Source organism: Mobula birostris, chromosome 5 (assembly GCF_030028105.1).
Source record: "Mobula birostris isolate sMobBir1 chromosome 5, sMobBir1.hap1, whole genome shotgun sequence".
Taxonomy (NCBI): Eukaryota; Metazoa; Chordata; class Chondrichthyes; order Myliobatiformes; family Myliobatidae; genus Mobula; species Mobula birostris.
Window position 1 is genome coordinate 56776592 of NC_092374.1, and position 23740 is coordinate 56800331.

At 41.9% G+C, this 23740-nt stretch overlaps 1 protein-coding gene across 6 annotated transcripts in view; it reads right to left on the reverse strand.

Annotated features, from left to right (window-relative positions):
• Positions 1-2807: 2807 nt before the first annotated feature.
• The window catches only part of znf462 (zinc finger protein 462), a 123206-nt gene continuing 102273 nt past the window's right edge, over positions 2808-23740 (reverse strand). For 4 of the 6 annotated variants that reach the window (XM_072258042.1, XM_072258041.1, XM_072258044.1 and 1 more), the window contains 9 exons: positions 19585-19703; positions 12825-13019; positions 12390-12428; positions 11568-11829; positions 8698-8834; positions 7429-7652; positions 6174-6300; positions 4749-4872; positions 2808-3549 (listed from right to left, as the gene is read on the reverse strand). In XM_072258042.1, the coding sequence (XP_072114143.1) occupies positions 3312-3549; positions 4749-4872; positions 6174-6300; positions 7429-7652; positions 8698-8834; positions 11568-11829; positions 12390-12428; positions 12825-13019; positions 19585-19703 (1465 nt within the window). In that variant the 3' untranslated portion in view covers positions 2808-3311. Of the gene's footprint in view, positions 3550-4748; positions 4873-6173; positions 6301-7428; positions 7653-8644; positions 8835-11567; positions 11830-12389; positions 12429-12824; positions 13020-19584; positions 19704-23740 lie in introns of those variants that run through there. The other 2 variants (XM_072258046.1, XM_072258047.1) reach the window with 2 other exon arrangements.

The following is a 23740-nucleotide window of genomic DNA, read 5'->3' on the forward strand; positions in this document are numbered from 1 at the left end:
GTATCCAATGCTGCGGTGCAGTAGAATGCATAGAATTTCTTTAACCCTACTTGTCAAGCATGTTTCATGACCTCTCCTTGTTCTTCCTTCTCAGCTGATAAGCCCTTCTAACGGTATGAGAATCTGTGCTATGGGGCAGGGAATTCAGCTTCTGTCCAGCCCATTATGGGAAGGATGCCAAAGCTTTGAAGAGGGTGCAGAACAGGTTTACATTTCTGATTAGCATGTGCTATAGGGACAGCGTGTTGAACAAACCCGTTTGTTTTCTCTGGAGTGGTGGAAGCCGAGAAGAGGCCTAATAGAACTTCATAAAATTATGAGAGGTATAGGTCTAGATAGAAACTGGGATCTTTTCCCAGGTTGAAATGTCCAGTACTAGTGTGCATGCATTTAAAGTGGGGGGAGAGGAAGAGGGAGAAGAATCCAAAGGAAAAACATGGGGCAGGTTTTACTTAAATCACAGAGTGGAGGATGCCTGGAAAATGATACCAGGGGTGATGGAGGAGGCAGGTATGATAGAGGCATTTAAAAGGCTTTTCAGCTCATGAATTTAATATAGAGAACGAAAGGAACAAATATAGACCACATGCAGTCAGAAGGGATTAGGCGTCATGATTTAATTAGTTTGGCACAAAATCGTGTGTTGAAGGGCCTGTTCCTGCGCTGCAACTTTAATGATCTAAATGTTTTTAGAACCCAAGACCTGCCATGCATCCTGGTGCCCTGCATAGAAGTGCTGCACTGTCACCTGATAGTCAATATGTTAAAAGCCCCACCTCCGCTTACAGGTGCACAATTAAGATCCCATGGCCGCTGCTTTGCAGAGGCACTGGATCTTCACCCTAGGGAGCGATCTCACTACCCCCAACATCAAAGCAAATTACCTGAGCATCACTCACATTGCTCTTTGTGTGAGCTTGCAATGTACAAACTGCTACTTTTTCTACATTACATCAATGACTGGACAGTTGGTCAAGAGCACTGAGTTAATATGAATAGTTTGTGAGGCATATAGAAGTGCAAGGTTTCTTCTCTTTGTGGAATTTAAACAGGAAAGAATGAATGGCTCAAGAACATTACAAAATTAAAAAGGAGTCATCACTTTTTATTTATCGGGTCAGCAAAACAAAATCCCAGGAAGTACAGTATTTACAGATCATTCTAGAAACTAAAGCAGCATTATTTAGAAACTGCACTAACAAACACTCAGGAAGGCCAGTCAATTTTGGTAAATGTTTCCAGAGTTCATTTCCTCAACCCTTACAGTTGGCTTAAAACAGACTTCCAATGCATGTCCTAAACAGTCAACTTTAGAAGTATTTTAGATAACAAAAATATTTAAAAGGAGCTTCCTAAACTACAATGTAGACAAAAGAACACAATATACATGGTAATCTGCAATATCCCTGTCTTTTTTTCACAGAAACTGCTCCCAGTTTGCCCTGTTTTCAACATGAAAATAGGTGATGTTAATGACCTGCTTCAAGGAACAGATGTTCCTTGAACGCATCATTTCAAAAATACCTTGATCGCAATAATATTTCACTTGATAATGCAAACATCTGGATCCAAATTGAGACCTAAACAAGTGTCCTAAAAAATGTCATTTATCAAGCAACAGGTTTTGAGAACCCATATAGTGATTTAATTAAAGTGTTTATATAAAACAAGAATACAATAACCTGTAAACTTGGCAAACAAAAGCTAACCTATGGAATTTTTATTCACGTAAAGTAGTCTCACTACAACATTGTAGCACACATCTCACTGCAGATGTGCAGGGGAAGAAAAGTAAATCTACACAGTTTATGAACAGATATTACTGGTACAGAATGGACATTCATTCAGTAAAGATTAATGCTGAGGTACTGCAAATTATGATCACTTTTTGCACCAACATCCTACATTAACAGTAATCGTTAGGACCACTTCTGCTATACAAACAAGTTTTCTTTTAAATAATAGATTAAAAAAAAACATTTTTACCAGATGCATTAGTGCAAGAAAACAAGGAACTCTTTAGTATGGTGAGCTTTGTTCTGTACTGTATTACTAACAAAAGAAAAACACAAACAGTGTTGGTGCTACAAGTGACCTGGGCTCAATGTTTGCCAATTATAGCACCTCGGATCCAAGCTGGTCCTTCATTCAAGATTTGGAAATGCCTCCACCAATCCATTTTACACACCAGTTATAATGCACACCATTTTAAGTGAACAGAAAACGTGAACAGTACAGGTGAGTTTCCACTTCTTAATGTGTTTGTAACCCTTTGTTGAGGTATACATGTTATAAACCATTACGCAGGGGTCTGCAATAGTTACAGCTTGTAACACACAACCAATTGAGAGATAAACTAACCTGTTTAAAATGGTGCTTTGGATGTAAGAGAAAACAAGTGCCTTGAATTCAACCAGTTGTGGGCTAAGATATAGCAGCTTGCAAAAATGTCCCATCATAACAAAACTCACTGAATCAGAGGTGCTTGACGAATCCATTAGTTATGGATCACTAGAGTGATAGCTGGATCAAAGTAAAAATTTGGGGGATATTTTTTGGTTTTCAATGCACAAGTTCAATATTTTTTTTAAAAAGAGCAATATGGAACATTACTTCGATGAATGTCAAAATCTCTACAGTGAAGTAATGACATTCCCACAAGATCACACTAACTTTAAAAAAAATCACAACTCACTAGATTAATGAGGCAGTCCCCAGTATTTTTAAACACACAATTCATTCAAACACTGGAAACAAAGGGGTGGGGTAAAGCTGAGAGAAGGGAGGGAAGAGGAGGAGTTGGGATATGGGGTGGGGGAGGGGACGGACACAAAGGAGGTAGGGAAGAGGGGATAAGGAGGACATCCCAAATAGCTAAGTAAACACACCGCACACTATATGACCCAGAGCTTGACAGCCCAGGAGTGTCCAAAAGGTTTAATCCCTTCCGAGTTAGCTTTGTTGAGCTCACCTTGGAATAAGTAAGAATTCTACAATTAGTCTCGGACCAGGGAGGAGGTAAAAATATTGGCACGGGTTCCGGCTCTGGATCGTGCTTCAGTGCCCTCATGAATGGAGATGTCGACGGCAGGGCCAGTCTCAGCGGTGTGTCCACTCCTCTCGGCCGTACTTACCGCTCACTCTTACACGCGTGAAGAACAGACGCTTGGATGAGGTACTGAAGGGTTGATTGTAACGTGAAATCCTGCTCCATCATCAGTTGTCACACCAGGCAAGGAGCAGAGAAGATGGTGAAGGGTTGGGATGAGGGGGGTTAGAAGGGAAGGAGGAACTTGCACATTTCAAGTATACTAACAAAGCTCAGACTCTTTATTTTTGGTCTCAGTATCCGGATCCTGGGAGTTTTCCTTTATTAATGCTATAGAGATTGGACAGTATGGTGATTCCTGGTAAGTGATTTCTGTCTCCGTGTTGTTAGCAGAATCCAGTTGCTCCTCCATTCCTGAAGGCGTAGTGTTATTCTCCTCTCCGGAGTTCTCTGTCGCTGGACACGCTTCACGTTCCTGATGGTTACTCTCATCGAGAGCCCTGTTTTAAAAGAATAAAAACAGTACAGGAAAAAATAATGTACAGACTTGAGAATTCCATTGCACCCCTCACTCGATTCTCTGTAAAATTGAGTCTGTCCAGCCCTCCTAAAACTGAGCTGATTCAAACCTCATCACCCAATTGAGCAATTTTAAAACTCCAATCCAAAATTCTTAGCTTTGCATTTGAATCCTTCCACGAGTTTGTCAATCGATAAACTAAGATCTCTCTGCTCCACTAATCCTCTTTTCTTGCCTTTCTCAAAATGCTAGCAGTGCAGTGTGCCACAATATCCCTCCCATCTCTGCTTTAAAAATCAATAACCCTCCACCTTTCCCCCAGTTTTGATGAAGGGCACATGTCAACTACTTCCTCTTTCCATACATCTTACATGACTGGCTGATCCTCCAGCACCTGTTTTTATTTCAGATTCTGTCACCTGCAGTTGTGTTTGTTTGCCTTTACTGGCAGCTATTTGTTCAGCTGCCTGGCTCTCCCTCCCTACCACTTTTTAAGACAACCATTTCTTGCCCAAGTTTTTGGAGACAAGATATTGCAGATGCTGGAATCTGAAGCAACAATCTACTGAGGAATTCAGCAAATCAAGCAGCATCTGTAGGAACAATGTACCTTAGGATCATCTGCCACATTATGAGTCACACAGTATGGAAAGAAGCCTTGTTGCCCAGCACCAAGCCTCCATCCACATCAATCTATTTTCCCCCCTTGTATCTCCATCAATTCTTCAGCCTTCCCGTGCCCACAAATTTGCCATTTAGCTACACCTGTTAATTGTTTTATTGTGTGTCCTTTTTCAGTTGGTTCTATTGAATTTCCTTCTGGTGAATGCCTTCAAGGAAATGAATCTCAAGGTAGTATACGATGACGTATGTACTTTAATAATAAATTTACTTTGAACTTAAAGTAGCTAGTTAACCTAACTAGCAAGTCTTTGGGAAATTGGGGCACCTTGAGGAAACCCACATAGCTACAGGGAGAACATGCACACTCCACATTGACAGCACCTAAAGGGAGGATCGAACGTGGGTCATTGGAGATATGAGGTAGCAGTGTTAACTGCTTCATCACTGTGCTGCTGTATCCATGTGCCACATAAATGATAGTTGGGCAGTTAGAACTATTTTTATGGCGGCATAGATTTATTACTTTCTTGAGTATTTTGTTTTGGGTGCTCTTACATGCTATGTCTCTGAATGTGACGCTCCCAATCAAAGCCACGAGCAAATGTACGGCCGCAAAATTCACACGGGAATCTCTTCTCGTTGTAGATCCGAGCCCCGCTTCCTGGACACGCTTCAATACCTACAAAATAATTGATTTCAAAAACAAAGTTCAGAACTGCTGAGGAGAAATTGTAAAGTTGCAGATGATGCACTAAATCATATCCCAGTTGAACAGAGTATTACAACAGAAACTAAATAGTTTTAATCACATTGAATCTAGAACCTGCCAGTTAGCCCAGAATGTCCATTCTAATTGTAAAAGCTATTAAGACTCTTCTTGCTACCCAATTCTTGGTTGGTAGCTTTGTAGATTACAGTATAGGAAGAGCGTACCAAATACTATTTAAATTTGATGAAGACTTGTGTCTCCAGCAACATTTCTGGCTGAGAGTTACAAATCCATTGACTCATGCAGTTAAGACATTTCTTTCTATTCAGCACGACTCCTTTTACCTACCAACTCAAGTCTGTGTCCAGCATCCACAAAGTCTTTATTCTCTCTCTAGTTAACCCTTTTCAAAAGGGAAACATGTCCTTTGTTTATTCTACCTGAATGTCTCCTCAATTCCTATTCTCTTCCAAAGCCTTCTTCTTTGAAACAAAAAACCTCTGCCAGCCGACTCTTCCTTGTAACTAAACTCCTGTCAACATGCTCGTAAATCATCATGAGCTGAAAGAAGTCCCTGTTCTTTAAAGTAGCTCCACGGACCTTTTGTGTCCACCAGAGAGAGCTGACCAGGTTTCATTACAACATTTCATCCAATGACAAGGTGACAACTGAATTATGTGCACAAATCCCCAAAGTGGGATTTTAACCAAGGACTGCAATTCGACCAGAAAAGACTGACCCTTGGAGAATGCTGTCTGTGCTCCCTAGCAATAGATAGGGCCCCACCAGTGTCCTGAGAGTAGACCTATTTAGCTTGCTTTGTTTTCAGGAAAAATATATTAGAGCAGGTCATTGATTCCTCATTCCCAAATGCACCAGTGAGTGAAAAGTGGAAGATCTAATCAAACATGAAATCCAGGAAAAGGAACAGCAAAAAAAAATCTGTGACCTTGTGTCTGCTCTGCCATTAGAGAGGCTGGACCATCCCAAAAAGTATGTGAAAGGTATCCAATATTCTGGTCATATCTTCTGCTTTGTTGGTGTGTATAGTTTGTGGAGGATTCTATTAAAGTCCTGCTCCATCTCCAGCTTAATGGATGATGGGGGCGGTAACAACTCACCCTGAAATTAGCTACCAATGGCTCCCACACAGCTTAGAAAATAATCAAAACTCTCCCCTTTATTTCCTACATTTATTCTCAAGGCGATGTTAAAAAAGCAACACAAGCAAACAATACGTCTTTTTAAATTTGAGTACTATTCAAACGAACCTCTTTGCTCAACAACATTGTTTTTTTCTTCCTCTTTGGCCTCCTCTTCGCTGCTGAACCATTCCTTGTCTTTACTGTCCAATTGGTCCAGGTTAACACGACCAACTAATTCGAAGTTACGAATCACCTGAGATTGGTAGGAAAGGAGCAAGTTAAAAGAATTGCAATGGATTTACAGAAGTTGGTGCATGCCAACTACACAGTTGAAACTCAAACAGACTGAACAGCCTCCCTTGCTATTATCATGGTCTGTGGGATGTATGAAACGACTGTCCTGTTAGACCCGCTCTTCCAAACCATTTTTCTTCTTCAGATTTCCCAGATAACCTGAAGAAAAAGAATGGAAACGGGCCCTTTAGACTAACTGGTCTATGCTGACCAAAGATGGTCCTATATGCCCATAATTGGCTCATATCTCACTAAACCTTTCCTATCATGTACCCGTCCAAATATCTTAGACATTGTTAACGTATCTGCTTCAATCACCTCCTCTGGCAGCTCATTCAATATAGTGGCCACCTCTGGTTGAAAAGGTTGCCTTTCAAGTTCCTATTAAATCTTTCCCCTCCCATCCTAAACCCATGTCCTCATGATGCCACCAAAGCTGGGAAGATGAATGCCCATTTACCCTATTCATGCCCCACATGACTTTGTAACCTCCATGATACTACCCCTTAATCTCCTACATGCCAATGAATAAAGTCCCAACCTACTCAATCTTACTGCATATTAGGCAATGAAGACCTGGCAACATCCTTGTGTAAATCTCATCAATATCTTGTACAGCTGAAATAAAATACTCCAACTCAATGTCAAAAAGCCTTCTTTACTACCTGTGATGCCACTTTTAGGGAGCCATGTAACAGTACTCCTAAGTCCTTCTGTTCTACAAAGCTTCCCAAGGCCCTACCATTTACTCACTGTGAAAGTTCTACCCTCATTTACCTTCCCAAAATACAACACCTTGCACTAGTATAAATTAGACCCCATCAATCTTCCCTGATAACACACTCACTGGCTTTGACACCTCCTATCTCAGTGTCATCTGCAACTTACTGCATTTGTCAAGTGTTCTGCTCCAGATAACTTGTTGCTGACCCCCAAAAATTTTCAACTATCTCCCTCTGATTCCAATGTAAATTAAACATTAAACCTAGGACCCAGCACTACATTTACCACAGTTAATGAAATGGTTTACTTACTAAATTGCAAATCTGAAGATGATGCAACAAACCACAAGTACAATCAGAATTACCTTGTGCTCCTCCTGAAGGTGGTTTTCCAAATCTTCCTTTATTCTGCTCTCATAGTAACAGAGTTGGCACTTGTATGGTTTGATTTCCTTGTGCTTCTCCATGTGTTGCTGCAATGCTTCATCAGTGGAGCAAGTGAAGGTGCACTTATCACAACGGAAGACAATTCCTCGCAAGTGTCTCGAGAGCTTCGAGCGACAAATCTCAATGGGGACAACTCGCTCTTCTGTGAAGGAGGAAGAAGAAACAGGAGTGATCAATATTATAGGTCAGCACACCAATGAAACTTGTTCACAAAATGTCTCTGTTTAATCTGTAGATTGCATGGACATTCAACATTATCATTATTTTCTGAAGCCAATCACTGCATGAAAATTGAGATCTTTTATTACTTTGCACCAATTTGGAGCAACACACACTAATTATTGGAGGAACTCAACTGGTCAGGTAGCATCTCTGGAGGGAAAAGGACAGTTGACATGTTGGGTTGAGAACCTTCATCTGGATTGAAAGATAGAGGGGAGATAGCCAGTATAAAGGGATGATGGGGAGCTCTGGAGCAAGAGCTGGAAGGAGATAAGTGGATCTAGGTTGGAGTGCAGGGCTGTTGGGATGATAGGCAGATGAGGTGAGAATGGGAATAGTGTCAAAAGCTGGATCTGAAAGGTGGAAGTGATCAAGGGCTGAAGATGATTGAATCTGTTAGGAAGGAGGAGCGAGTGAGATGGGGAAGGTGGCTGGGAACCGTGGCATGAAGGAACCAGTGGGAGGAGTGTGTGGATATTGGGCAGGTGGAGTGGATAGATGAAAGGGAAAGAGACAGGGAGATGAGGGCTGGGATGAGCTTAGGAAGATCAGGAGAGAGAAAACGGGCCAAGGGAGAGCAGTTTACCAGAAAATGAAGAATTAAATGTTCATACCATCAGGTCGTAGACTACCCAGGTGGAATGAGAGATGTTATTCCTCTAGATTGTGTCAAGTCATCTTTGTAGTTGGAATAAGTATCAATTTGAAAATCTATTTAGTCTGAATACCCAAAGGGTCTCTACCATAAAGAGCTACTGATTTTAGAGCTAGTTTTACTGGAGGAGGTATAATGTAATCATTGACTTTACAACTGCAACTTCAAGAAAAATGTCCAATGCACCAGCCTGAAAACACTCAAAAGAATCCATCAAAACACAGGGCAGTGTTACAAATGCTCAGGGATTTACCCACCCTTCAGTGTGCACTTTCCGTTGACTTAATTCACGAGTGCCCAAGAGCCTCACCTCTGTGAAGTACGATGTGATCAATCATGCTACTTTTGTATTTGGTGTGGTACAGGCAGAGAGGACAGCGCAGGTCCTTGGGACCTTCTACAAGAGGAGCTGTATGGCTACCCTCAACGTGCATAGAAAACGTAGACCTGCAACACAAACATACCACACTTTCAGTTTCACACTCAGAACAAAGTCAGACAATACAAAAGGAGGCCCTTTGGCCCATTGTACCCATGTTAGCTCTTCGGAGGAATGACTCAATTGGTCATAGCCTCATTCTTTCCCCAAACCTGCCACTTTCAAGGATTTATTATTCCTGAGGGATACTGTTCAACTGGCTTTCAGGCAGTGCAGGCAAAATTACAGATCTTGGCACAAGGAATTTCCACTCTTTTCCCCCCCATGGTCTTACATGAGAACATTGGTATAAGAAGCTCAATTGTCCACTGCTCCGTACAGTGATCATTCTTTGTAATCAAATTTACTTTCCAGTATATTATTGTTATTCTTCCTATCATCTTAAACCTGGTAACACCCTTTCCAGAGCAGTGTTGCTCAATTTGACAGCATATAATTTCTTATCCTCCCATTGTGTGGCACAGCTAGGTGCTTCACACCTCCAGTGATCTAGGTGCTAGCAGTAAGAACTTACATGTTCTCCCTGTGACCGCGTGTTTGTTCCAGAAACTCCTGTTTGCTCCCACATCCCAAACACGTGCAGGCAGATTTATTAGCTACTGTAAACTGCCCCCGATAGGTAGGCTGCAGTGGCATAGTGACGGGGTGAATGAGGGCTTACGGAAAAATTTAATGAGGGAATGGCACTGGTCTGAGAATCAGCATCGACATTAACCCTTCCCTAACTCTCTCTACTTTGAAGCCAGTGCCTCATGCTACGTTTATTAATATAGAACAGTATAACACAGGAATAGGCCATTTGGTGCTAAATTAAACTAAACCTCTTCTTCCTGTAAATCAGTGGTCTCCAACCTCCGGGCCGCGGACTGATACATTGCCGCGAAGAATGCAGCAGTGCAGCGGTAGTCGGAAAGCACCCAGCACATCTTTAAGAAAAAAGCCAAAATAAACAAGCTAATTAATTAGGTGCCACCTGGCATGTAAATGTTGGCCCAGATCAGAGGCAATTGCCGATTGCGTTGCATTGACCTACTAGACATCTATTTGCTCTGGTAGACAAGGTAAAACTTTTGGCAATACTTTCAGACAGCAAAGGAATTAACTAGATTGGCCTCAGGCCAGCACGGCAGCATAATGCTATTACAGTGCCAGTGGTCCAAGTTCAATTCCACCACTGTCTACAAGGAGTTTGTATGCTCTCTCTCTGTGACCGCGTGGAATTCCTCTGGGTGCTCTGGTTTCTTACCACATTCCAAAGACGTGCAGGTTAGTAGGTTAATTGGTCATATAGAAACCTATCGAATGTTGAAAGGCCTCGATAAGAGTGGATGTGGAAGGGATGTTTCCCATGGTGGGAGGAGTCTAAAACCAGAGGACACGGCCTCAGAATAGAGGGTGTCCTTTTAGAATGGAAATGGGGAGGAACTTGAGCCAGAGTGTGGTGAATAAGTGGAATTCGTTGCCACAGGCGGCTGAGAAAGCTAAGTCACTGGGTATACTTAAGGCAGAGGTTGATAGATTCTTGATTAGTCAGGACATGAAGGGTTATGGGGAGAAGGCAGGGGACTGGGGCTGAGAGGAATAATGAATCAGCCACAATGAAATGGCTGATCAGACTTGGGGCCAAATGGCCCAATCTGCTCCTATATCTTATGGTCACATGGGTGTCATTGGGCAGCAAAGGCTCAAAGGGTCAGAAGGGCTTGCAACCGATAAATCAATCAAATAAAAAAAAGTATTTGCCCCTTAAATATCATGAGTAAAACTAATTATATGCTGTTTGTGGAAGCTTACTGAATGCAAGTTAGCTTCTGGCTTTCTACTTTTCAGCAAAGAGCACTTTGGCTGCAGAGTGTGTTGGAACATCTAGAGACCATGAAACGTGCCAGGGAAATACAAGATCTGTCTGTCTTCCTGGATAAATTTCTTTGCAAAATGGTAATTACAGCAGAGTCCAACAACAGTGGCATCTTCAAGCATTTAGATATAATTCACTCAAAATAAACTATTTCTGGAGAAGCACCGCCATTTTTTTGCCTTCTCCCCCAAAGAAAGCTGATATTTTAAATAATATTTTGACATGATCTACCTCAATATTCATGAATATCTCCGGGAATAAAGTGTGAGAGCTGTTCAGCAAGATCTTGTGGAGGTTTACAGTAAGTTAAATCAATGTAGTTTTGGTTGCAAAAGATCTAGTAAAAACATGTGTGTTCAGGAAGCTCAATTTTTTTTCCCCCCGGTTGGGTACGGGAATTCAAGGATGTGGAACCAGAGGAGCTAGGGTATGGTTCAGATACAATCTTGGGCACAATGGTGGCCAACAGTAGCAATGCTGCCACACAGCTCACGCAAACCAGGCTCAATCCTGACCTCCAGTGCTGCCTATGCGGAGTGTGGATGCCCTTCACGTGATTTTCCTCCCACAACCCAAGGACATGCAGGTTAATACGGTAATTGGCTATTGTAAGTTGCCATAACTATATAGAACTGTGGCATAATCTAGTGACAGTTTAAGAGAGCATAGGGAGAAAAAAAATGGGACTGGGAATGGGGTTATTGCAGGATAGTCGGTGCTTACTTCGTGGGCCAAGAGGCCTGATTCTCAGCTGTTTGACTCTACAATAAGGCTTTTATGAAAGGCATTTGGAGAAGTTATGGGAATGTTCTTCCACTATTCCAAGTCTGAATTCAAAGTACGTGCCAGCTTTTTCTTTGCACCCTTTACTTTCCCACCTTACCTGAAACCGGTGAAGAAGGGGCAATCCTTACATTTGTAGAGTTTCTTGCCACAGTGCCTGTCTCGATAGTGGCGCCTCATGCTCTGAATGTACTCAGAGTTGAACTGGCAGAACTCGCAGCTGAAATACCCCTTGGTCATCTGGTCAGAGCAGGCATTCGGCGATGGCACTGGGATGGGGCTGGAGCGGTTTCTTGCCATCGCAGCCGTCTGGTAATGGTTAAGCTGCTGTTGGACATCGGGTGGCTCAGAGTATGAGGAGTCTATATGTGGAGAGTTGGTGTACACACACTGTATAAAATCTAGCAGGTTTTCTGCAATGATTCCCACCCTCCTTCCCTTCCCCTTCAAACCGCAGAAGGCTTAAGCTACAACAAGGTCCCCAATCTCCCCATTACAAACAGACCCAAGGCCAGCTTGAAACCCATGCGACAGAAAGCCTTGGGGAAAGCAAGTAGAGTATCAGAAACCCCATGGAAACAGCAGGAAAAGCAAGACGGAGCAAGGAAAGCGAATCAAATTACAAATGGGAAGAATTTTCCCTTTCGTATCGCCATGATTAAGCTTCGGATACCAGGGAAATTCCAGCCATTATTTAGAGAAGTGTTCACGATGGAACAAATTGTCAGGCAGCTAGCCAATTGGTGAGCAGGGTTACCAATTCCAGGGCATTGCAGTGCACCCACCAGCTGGTTTGTTTAGGTTGCAGAAGGAATTTGCTTTCATTAGTATAAGGATGGATATCTTGTGGGATTGTAGGTGGCAATCAGTACATTGTTCACAGAAAAGGCAAGTGCACAGCGCAACGTTGACCATCTCTTACCTTTGCTTCTGATGGAGGGAAATTTTAGGAAGGTGGGGTCTGGAATAAGGACACAGAGTAACAACTGGGTCTTATAAAATTTCCAAGTGAGCTAATATTACTAAGAATTCTTATGAGAAAAACATCCCTAGAAACATATTACCTCAATGAGAGCAGTAATTGCTTTTCCTGAGTGTTTCATCCAGTTTTTAATAGGGATAGCCTTTTCCCCTATGGTGTTTTTTGCAACAGGTTCTTTTTGAACCAAAGCTATCACATTCTTTTTGGTGTTCATTGCAGAATTTGAAGGCAAATTCGTGCAACAAAACCTCAGATAAAACTGGAATTTTGGAAAAGTGTTTGAGTACCTCTCACCTCTGCTAATTAACAGCTTGAAGGCATTTAAAATAACCAAGAAAGATTTGGATACACCAGAGATAGCCACGAGCAGCTTACCATCTGATTCTGCTGCTCCCTCAGCCTGGAACTCTGTCTGCCGTGCATTGTTACCAGAAGAGAAGGCTGCTGGAAGGTCAGTGTGATGTTTGGACACTGCCAGAACATGGCCGTGCACTTTCAGAGTATGTTGTTTGAGCTGCTTTACCATCATGGTGGAAAAAGAGCAGTAGGAACAGCTGTAGGTGGACTCCACTAGTAAGACACAACACAAGGCTTCTTTTAGGGTTGCCATAACCATTCAAATTATGACAAAAAAAAATGTGGGTAAATTGTGTGTAAAAAAAAAATTCGTAGTTGGCTCTCCATTGGTACAATACAGCCCAGGTCACTTTAAATGCCTTCATGTCATGATTAAACCATTGGATATTATACATTTTAGAGTACAGTGGTCTCTCTCTCTATCTCTCACACACACACAGCAATACGGAATGTCTTCTTGACTTGGAACACTTTTTCCATTAAACACTATATCCATGGTAACATAAATTCCTATTTCCCAAATGGAGCATGTGCAAAGTTACATTATCAAAAGTTTGCTTCAGTTTGCAGACATCAGCTTCTAAAGCTCACATCACGAACCCTTTAACTGTTACAGGAGTTGCTCCCTACACATACACTGTGCAATGTATTGCTTCCAATTATGTGATGATAGTAACAAAGAAATCTACTGTTGGTGTCTGAACATGTGCACCCCATCCAGAGTACTCTCTTGTGCTTGTGTTTTGCCTTGCATAAGACACGAACAATATTTGTTCAAGTTCACAGGACACAGAAGTTGTCTACGTGGTTTCTTGTTTTTGCTCCAAATGATTTTCCCACCAGCTTCCTTCATCTCCGCTGATCAGTCTCCCTTTATATCTTTACCACTTTACACTACTCACCTTCATATTTCACTGTGGGACTGATTTCTACAACCTCACCACTTTCAGGGCAAAGGTTTTATGAGTAACCTCCTTGCACCATGCTACGCTTTGATTTGGAAATGTCTTCTCTACAAACACCTTCTTCATTTTAAAGGGCTCTGATCAACCTTTTCGATAGTTATAACCTCCGGTATCTGAAAATTGCAGACATTTCCATCTACTGACCACATTATTCTAATGAGCTGCAGTTCCCTGTCACATCCATATAACCCAATATTGTATTTTAGCCTTTGACTATTTATCCAATTATCTTTGAACATTCAAGTCTACTTCTACTGCCCTTTAAGGTAACTTATTCCAAATCATAATTCTGCACCATTTCTTCTTGCATCACTGAATGTTTTGGTTTTCCCTTCAGTCATCTTAAATCTGTGAAAATAGTGTCAATCTCTCCGGTACAGAAAACCCTGTGTTAGATCTTCTGACCTTCTCTATTCTAGGAACAACCTCAGCATCTCTAGCCTGTCCTCCTAACCAGAGTCCATCTTAACCCTTGAGCCACTCAGGTTCCTCTGCACCCTCTCCAAATTCCTCTTCAAAAATGTGGTGGCAAACTGAATAAAGACTGCACACGAGTACTCCAGGGTAAAATAAAAATATTTATTGTACTCCATGATGAAGAATTCTCTTAAGCTTTTCTTTCTCCCCCTCGAAGAAACAACATTGCTGAGAACCTAAACACAAAAGATTCTACAGATGTTGGAAATCCAGAGTAACAGACACAAAATGCTGCAGGAACTCAGCAGGTCAGAAGCACCTATGGAGATGAATAAACCATTAAAGTTTCGGGTCAAGCCTCTTCATTGGTCCTGCATTTTGTGTAACACACATCAAGGTTGCTGGTGAACACAGCAGGCCAGGCAGCATCTCTAGGAAGAGGTACAGTCGACGTTTCAGGCCGAGACCTTTCGTCAGGACATCCCAGAGTCTTGGCCCGAAACGTCGACTGTACCTCTTCCTAGAGATGCTGCCTGGCCTGCTGCGTTTACCAGCAACTTTGATGTGTGTTGCTCGAATTTCCAGCATCTGCAGATTTCCTCGTGTCTGCATTTTGTTTGTTTACTTTGCCTATAACTTTCAAGGATTTGAGTAAATTCACACCAGGTCTTTGCTCTTGAATCCTCTTTTAAAACTATACTTTTTTTTAAAAACATGTCACGCAACTCATTAGCTTTGCACTTTCTTCAATGCCTCAGTTATACACTCCGTGGCCACTCTATCAGCTACCTCCTGTACCTAATAAAATGGCCACTGAGTGTTTGCTCATGGCTTTCTGCTGCTCTCGTCCATCCACTTCAAGGTTCGATGTGTTGTGTACTTAAAGATGCACTTCTGCATAGCACTGTTGTAACGCGTGATTATTTGAGTTACTGTCACCCTCCCCTCCACTTGAACCAGTCTGGCCACTCTCTGCTGATCTCTCTCATTAACAAGGTGTTTTCACCCATAAGACTGCCACTCACTGGATTTTTTTCCCAATTTTCCACACCATTCTCTGTAAACACCAGAGGCGGTTGTGCATGAAAATCCCAGGTCAGTATTTTCTGAGATACTCGAACTATCCTGTCTGACACCAACAATTCCACAGTCAAAGTCACTTAGATCACATTTCTTTCCCATTCTGATGTCTGGTCTGAACAACTGAACCTCTAGACCATGTCTGCATGCTTTTATGCATCAAATTGCTGCCACATGATTGGCTGAACAGATACGTGCATTAATGGAGACTTGTACCAAATAAAGTGGCCACTAAATTCATGTAAGGGGGTTTCGTCTCTTATGTTACTGCGTAGGCTAATTAAAATAGCTTCTTTGTTATGTTAAATGATGAGAAAGTCCTCCCGCTAGCAGTTTGTTGAATCACTACTGATAAGAAGATGTTATGAACCAATTGCGATAGTTGTTATGTTTTTGGTGTAGCTGTAAGATATTGTATGCGTGGGGTTTTGGGGCAGAAGGCGGAGAGAGAGAGAGAGAGAGAGAGAGAGAGAGAGAGAGAGAGACACACACACACACACACACACAGAGGATGGACCAGGTGCTGTGATGCCTGCTAATGGGGTTGGACCCCGAGGAGGGCATTCGGCGAGGAGACAGAGACAGACTCGTGTGGAGCGTCTGGCCGGCCACCGCTGTTGGTCCCAGGCAGCCGGTCGAGGTGGGGGGGGGGGGGAGGGGGGGGTCGCAGGGTGAAGAAGGGTCCTGAGCTCCAACAGTTTGTGCACGAGGAGATTGAACTTTGATAAGTGTGGCGCCTTTTATCTTCCTTTTATATTTTATTCTCTATTAATTATATAGTTCCAGTAATATCTATAAACTGTAAATCATTTAATCGTATTTGGTGTATTGTCTGTTATTTGGGCGGGGTGGGGTACATCACACAGCATCCACATAAACTAATTACCCAGTTTGGTGGGGCCAAGGGCTGTTTCCCTAGATGGAAGCGAGCTGAGCGACCCTGAGGTTGGCCGGGGGGCTACATTTATATACTGATTAGCTAAGCAGTAAGTTCCTCTTAACCTGAAGCCTACAGAGTACTGAATAGGTCTACCAAATGCTGCCAATACTACCATAGTTACAACCAACAACCTATTCATTGATATTAGTGCTCTCAAGACACCAGGTCGTTCAGACTCTTGGAATCAATTTATACTGTAGCACATCAGAGACTTGGTCTAATCAATAATAACTACCAATCCAAACTCAGCTTATACCATATGCTCAAGTTCTGCATTAAAGCACTCCAAATGTGAACTCCTTCAGATGCTTTTAAAAATTGAAATGGAGCTACAGTATAGAAATGTTGGTCTTCATAATGTGCCCTAGAACTATTCTAGGAAATCTCTTCTGCATTCTATAGGTCTTCTCACATGTGAGGCCAGAATTGGACACAACAGTCCAGCTGGACCGCTTCAACAATGCAGTAAGAATGGGCAACTATGATAAAAAAAAAAAGTGGCCAAAATCTCAGGCTCATTAAATACTGCCAGTTAATCACAGCTTAGTGCTGGTATTTGAAGATGGAACAGTGCCCAAATTTGTGACTGGAAATTAGCAAGAATTTAAACTCTCCACCTTCCTTCAAACTGCACCAAGAATATTGAGGAAATGAGTTTGATCCAACAACTGCCTGCATTAGAGATGAGTGTACTATCTAATGAGCTAAAGCCAACACCAGGAAGACTGTCAGTTCCCATGCACATCCCAAATTCCAATCATCTGATAAAAAAGGTCTCAGCTTTGCCCAGTCTTGCTCCTCAATTATCCCATATACAGTCTTGCAAAAGATCAAGGCAGCTCAAAACACTGCTGCTCCACAGCATGTGAAAACAACATTCACGAGGTAGAGGAATGTTCTTAACTGGTTTTCCTAAGGATGATCTGTCCCACTTGACTCGCCTTTCAACCTTCTACTGCAGAGGCTCTGTAAATTAGCACACTCTACACAAAACTGGCGAGGTTCACAATTACTTGTGATAAACTGCACACTCGCATTGGATCACCCAACCGACTTGAATGACCTCAGCCATAAGCTGCAATCTCTAACCAGTTGCAAACATAAAGAAATAACACCATGGCTGCTGCCTATGCCTCTAGAATTTCCTCACTAACATGCACTACACCTTTTGTTACACATTCCTATACTTAACATGGCAAAATTTCCTTGAGATGGTCACTATATAAAAGAACGTTGTTGTTGTCCCAAATGACTTTGCATCAGACTTATTCAGCTGCAGGGATAAATCCAAGGAAAGCATTTGCCTTTTCATTCACTGCATGTCGAGAGGATTGGCTAATGACTGTTAAATAAAATATGTGGATGCAAGTACAACTGTCATCTTAAAAAAATGCACCAGTAATTAAATGAGAACTCCCATTGCCTTTTTCAAAAACATCAATTTAGATTTGAAATTCCTCTTGATGCCTTAAGTGTACCCGATTAGTGAGGAAGCAAGAGGGAGATGTTCCAAGACAAGAAGACAAGGCAAGTTCACAGCCAAGCAGGAGAACCAACATCATAATTAGATGTAAATTGCGACCGTGCACAGTGCAGGAAAACAGGCATTCCTCCAATACATCACACAATTAAAAAGCCATTGATTGGCCTAGAAATTCAATTGCATAGAGTATAATGGTGTCCAGTGTTTCATGTGATTGAATAGGAATGCATAAGGGCCAGGCAGTAATGCTGCTTCATACTACTTAAAGTATATATATTATCCTTAAAATCTCACCACTAATTATCCTTGACAAATCAGGAATTGCAAAAGGAAATGGGGAAAAAAATTACAAAACCCTACACACTAATTGGAGAAATAGGTGATAAAGTGAAGGATTTTAAAGGACAACTCAGTCCACTACAATGACGTCACAAGAACAGGTAGTCTATGAAACCCCTCAAGTCACTCTGTCATTTGGTAAACGCATCGGCTTTCCTGCACCTCAGTTTGGTTGCCAGAGCTTTCCTTTTGTGATCAATGATCTGCTGATCTCAGTTTTGGTTATACTCAACCATAGGCCTCCAGGAAAAAGGATTCCAAAGAGTAAAAATAACTGCTCAACGATCCAAAATGGCTGGTCACTTATAACATGACCACTATCCAAGTTCTAGAATCTCTAGTCAAGCAGAAACAGCCTCTCAACATTGATCATGCCAATCAATCTCCAAATATTGTATGTCACGAGATCAGCTCTCATGCTTCTATATCCCAGTAAATACTAACATGAGGTGTTTCTGCTGAACACAACCTCTTCCCTTTAGGACGAGTGGAAAATCTTTTTGAGACCATATGCGGAAATTGGCAATAATCTAAAACTTCTTAAAAAAAAATCCACTCGCATGCCATAGTAATTTTAAGCAGTGATAATCATTGATTAATGAATTAGTAACAATGTCTATGAATTATAGGACAAAGTACAAGTCATGTTGCTTACTTATGTGTATTTATTTATTTACTATAGAGAAAGACAAATAAATATTTTAGGAACCCTGTTTCAAAAAAAAATTAATCTCTTAACTAGATAATTCAATTGAAAAATAATTTCTTATTGTATCCATTTACCACCCAAATACTGATGAGTACACCAGGTCAGCGAAGATTTTAAAATATATCAGCCAATATCACCTGTTCTTGCAACGGTTTAGCTGGTGCCAAACAAGTGTGAGACGTTTCCTGTGAAAACATTTCACTGCTCTTGGGTCGTAAAAAAACATTCGCTCTTTTGTTTGGCAGTAAAGATAATCATTGTGTCTTTTTTTTATTATTATGGATAGGGTTTTAAGAATTGAGGCACTGAATTTCATGTGCCATAAAATTTTTGCACGTGCCAAAGGTTTGCCACCCCTGTCCAGGAATTAACTCAGTGAATCTGAACTTCGTTTATCTCCAAGGCAAGTACATCGATGAGCAGCTGGAGATGGAATTAAAATATTAATCCACAGTCATGTGTTGCTCATCTGGAATGTGTATGATCTCAGGAAAAGAATTTTTTAAATCTTTCAATGATCTAATGTCTGCTGCTTGTTTCCTGACTCTACACACTCTGATCTTCAGTCTTTGACATGCCAGGTTATTGAAGCTCATTTGGAAATCTGGAAATTATACATCTGGCCTATTGCCGGCATCTATTCTCAATTACACACATTGAATAGCAGTACAGCACACCATATTACATGCAAAACACACTTCATTCACCATCATACTCTGCAGCATTCTCAAAATTTAAAAGCCAATCATTTTACAGCAATAATCAGCTACTTATTTGCATAAATTAATCATCTCAAACGGAACTGAACTCAACAATATAGCGTATCCATTAAGATACCAGCCTACCAGCATGGGCTCTCTGAATATGGCTCTTCAGTCCACTTATAAAGGAAGTCTTAAATGAGCAAAGTTTGCATCTGAACGGCTTCTGGTGTCCGTGCTGATTTTGCATGTGGCGTTCCAAGCTGGAAAATTAAAGTAAGGGACTGAGTAGAATCTGAACAGAACAGTAAATGCTAAAGAATGCATTTTCCACCTTGGTTAACCAACCATTGGCACCAAAGTAACTGCTCAAGACCAAAATAGAGCAATTCAAGTATAGGATAGAGACAGAGACAGTTACGGAGGACTGAGATTAGCATTGAAAGCGTTGGTGAGGTGAGTGGGGAAGATGAAATGGCACCACTCAGCATGCTGCTGAGATTATAACACATGCCACCCACCCAAGCTCCTCCTCTGTGACAATAAACTCAGCTTCCACCGAGAGGGAGCTGGGAAGAGGAAGAAATGGCAATGATTAGTCCTAGCACATGCACTGTGCCAGAAATGTGTGTTGGGATTAATCATCACCACTCATTATCACATGGCTGCAAAGAGTCATTTTTCACCTTCAAGCAGGAATTAGATTATTATAGAATTTTCCCTCTACCTGGAAGGTATCTTTCCCGGTCCCAAGAACTCCAAAAGTATGTGGCCCCTGAGGAATCTTACAGGAAATGTGGGTTTGTACAAAGTTCAGGAATCTACTTGTAGAAAGGCATTAAGTAGTGACAGGGCACAAAATGAGGCCACTCATTCCCTCAGGGCATGCTGACTCTTTTAAAGACCAAAACAGTCAGTCTCAGAGCCTTACAAATTTCCCTTGTTTTATGCTTTTAACTTAGCTCAACAACAAATTACTACCTAGAATGAGTTTTTCACTGGCTATCAAAATCAACAGTGAAAGTGATACGATCTAGGTGTTGTTTCTTTGCTGTTTGTGGAAGCACTCTCCTTCAAAGGAGGGTTAGGAATGCCGGAGCATAACTGGACCCTTCAGCCCATCCTGTGCATGCTGAACACTGTACATGTCTGCACAAATCCCATTTGTCTGCATTGGTACCTTTCTATGCCATAACAATTCAGGTGACTATCCAGATGCTCCTTTAATATTGTGACTGTAACCTTCTCTGCTACCTCTGGCACTGTTCCAGATCAATTGCATACGCTGATCCCCTTGAAACCTCCACCATCTTTCCTTAAACCTAAACCCTTTTATTTTACATGCCCCCACCAAAGGAAAATGATTCTTACCCATGCCTCTCGTAATTGTACCTCTCTCTGGTCAGGTCACCCTTCAGCCTTCTCTGCTTTGACGGGAAACAAACCCAGCCTATCCTACCTCTCCATACAGCTAAGTTCCTTCGATTCAGACAACATCCTGGATAGTCTCTTCTACACCCACTCCAGTGCAATCACATCCTTAATGGATTAGTAATATCCAGGACAAGAGCAAGAGCCTTATTATGCTTCTGCAACCATGGAAGCAGGATGTGCTGACCATTAAGCCCCCATCAAGATGTGCTGACCATTAAGCACCCTTTTCCAAAATACGAACTTCATTTCTACCCTGGCTTAGTTTCTTCTCGCATTTCCATCAACTTTTCCCCAGACTCTTCCACATATCTGCAGACTGGTTGCAACTTACAACCCATACATTTCTGGGATGCCGGAGAAAAGCAGGAGCATTCAGAGGAAACCCATGCAGTCACAGGAAAGACATTCAAATTCCACACAGAGGACACTGGTGGTTAGGACTGAACCCAGGTCTCTGGAGCAGGGAGGTGGCAGCTCCATCACCCGCCCCATGGTGTTTCTGTGCGAGACTTTGAGTCTACTTGAGGTGATGAAGTGAATTTCATATGAAAGGGTCACCCTACAAATTTTGTTTTTTATTGAGATGCAATGTGGAATAGGCCCTACTGGCTGCAACTCCCAGCAGCCCCCAATTTAATCCTAGCCTAATCATGCAACAGTTTGCAATGATCAATTAACCTAACAACCAGTATGTATCTGGACTGCGGGCGGAAACTGGAGCACCCAGAGGAAACCCACGTGGTCACGGGAAGAACATACAAACTCCTTACAGGCCTGCAATGGGAATTAACCCCGGGTCTCCAGGTAAAGCATTGTGCTAACCACTATGCTACTGTGCCACTTCAGACTCCCTCAAACCAGCAGCCGAGCTTAGCAATGTTAGGTCTCTGGGGTGAAACCGGAACCATCCTTTGGCTCAGAGGCAGTACCACATTGTTTAAATCAAACTGGATTTGCACAAGTAGGGCACTAAATCTGTTCTTGTGTGCTCTCAATACATTTGATGTTTGGAGTCACTTCAACACAATTCTTCACTGTGGAAATGGCAGCAGAATAATTTGAGCTACTCAGCAAGTAAATTTGACTAATGACGAGAGAAGACAGGAGCTAATTTCCATATCACCATGATAGATCTGAAAATCAGTTAGTTAAATATGGAAAGTCAGCTTGAATCAGTACTGATAACCATGAAACTAGTAAAAACCTGTTTGGCTCTCTAGAAATGGTGCAGCCCATGAGAAGCCCCGCAAGTCCAATACTATTTATTTTTAAAATAAATAAAATGTTGTAAAATAACCCGGTCAGTTCTCTCTCTCCCTTTTCACCATTGACCGACAAAACTATTTTTAAACCCTCAAATATTCATTCAATTCTCTTGGAAATCCAGAATATAATTTGCAACCTCTAGACTTTCACGGTGTACATTCCAAATCACAGCCACGTGGAGTGGAAGAGCTTTTCCTTGCATCACTCCTGAATCTGTGTCGACCTAGATCCCTGAAGCATGCACTCAAGGGAAAAGTGTTTCTCTCAATGACCCTGTGATGTTTTTGTCTGCATCAATCAAATCTCTTCACAACGTTCCCTGTTCATCCAGTCTAACCTTGCAGGTGAAACCCCTCATCCCTTGAGCCCACCTAGCAAACCTATTCTTGGATCCTCATATCTTGTTGTAGTTTGTGACCAGAATCAGACACATTGTTCCAGTTGTAGTCTAAGAAATGCCTTAATTTCCCCCCAAAGTTTTATCACAATCTCTTTGTTTTTTTTTTGTGTACTCTGTCATTGCCTGTAAGGAGTTTGCTTGTTTTCCCTGTGACCTCCGGGTGCTCCAGTTTCCTCTCATAGTTCAAAGGTGTAACAGTTGGTAGGTTAATTGGTCATTGTAAATTGACCCATGATTAGGTTAGGATTAAATAGTGGGATTGTTGGACATCATGGTTGTAAGGGCTGGAAGAGCCTATTCTGTGCTGTATATGAAACATGAGCTTCAAAATGGAATCTGTAAAGGCAGCCTGGACCATGATACACAAGGAAAATAAAATGGCCTCTATAATATTTGCTGAACAACTGACTATTCACAGATACCCACATTGCAGCAAATTAAGCTCTTCAGTTTCTAGTGATTAGGTATCTCTGCCTCCAAAGTGATCACCTAAATTTCTGCTAATGTTGGAAGGGAACCAACTGTAGGTCAGTGAGCACCTACTGAGTCAGAAACCTCTCTTCAGAGACTTGAACACAAAATCCAGAGTCTCCCGTGTGGGAACTACTGCAGCGTTGAAGGTAAGATCTGTCAATAAGACATTAAACAAATGTCTTATCCCCCTGCTCACGTGGATGCAAGAGATCTCGTGGCACCAATTTAAAGAAAGGATGTGGAAATTATCAACATCACAAAAAAAAAATCTAGGTATTAATACAATACAACTTGTGCGATCTTAGAGTAATAGAGCAACACAGTAAAGATATAGACCCTTCAGCTCAATGAGCCCATGCCAACCACAGTGCCCAACCAGCTAGTCCCAATTTCCTGTGCTCGACCCATATCCCTCTATGCCCCATCACTCGATGTACCCATCTAAGTGCTTTTTTTTTTGGCGTGTGCCTGCGTGCGTGCGCGTCTGCGTGTGCGTGCGTCTGTGATGATGTCTTTTTCATGGCTTTTATAAGGCGCGGAACAAGAGAGAAACTGTGTGGCACGCCACTCCTCACACAGACATTTTTGCAGTATTTTTCCCTTATTTTACGAGGTCGAGTTGCAATCTTGACACTCAACCCGGCATGGACGGAAAGCATACTTGGGAGCGAACCCGACTAGTTTCAAACCCGGGTCCGGAACCGATGTTGTTGCGCCACCAGCCGG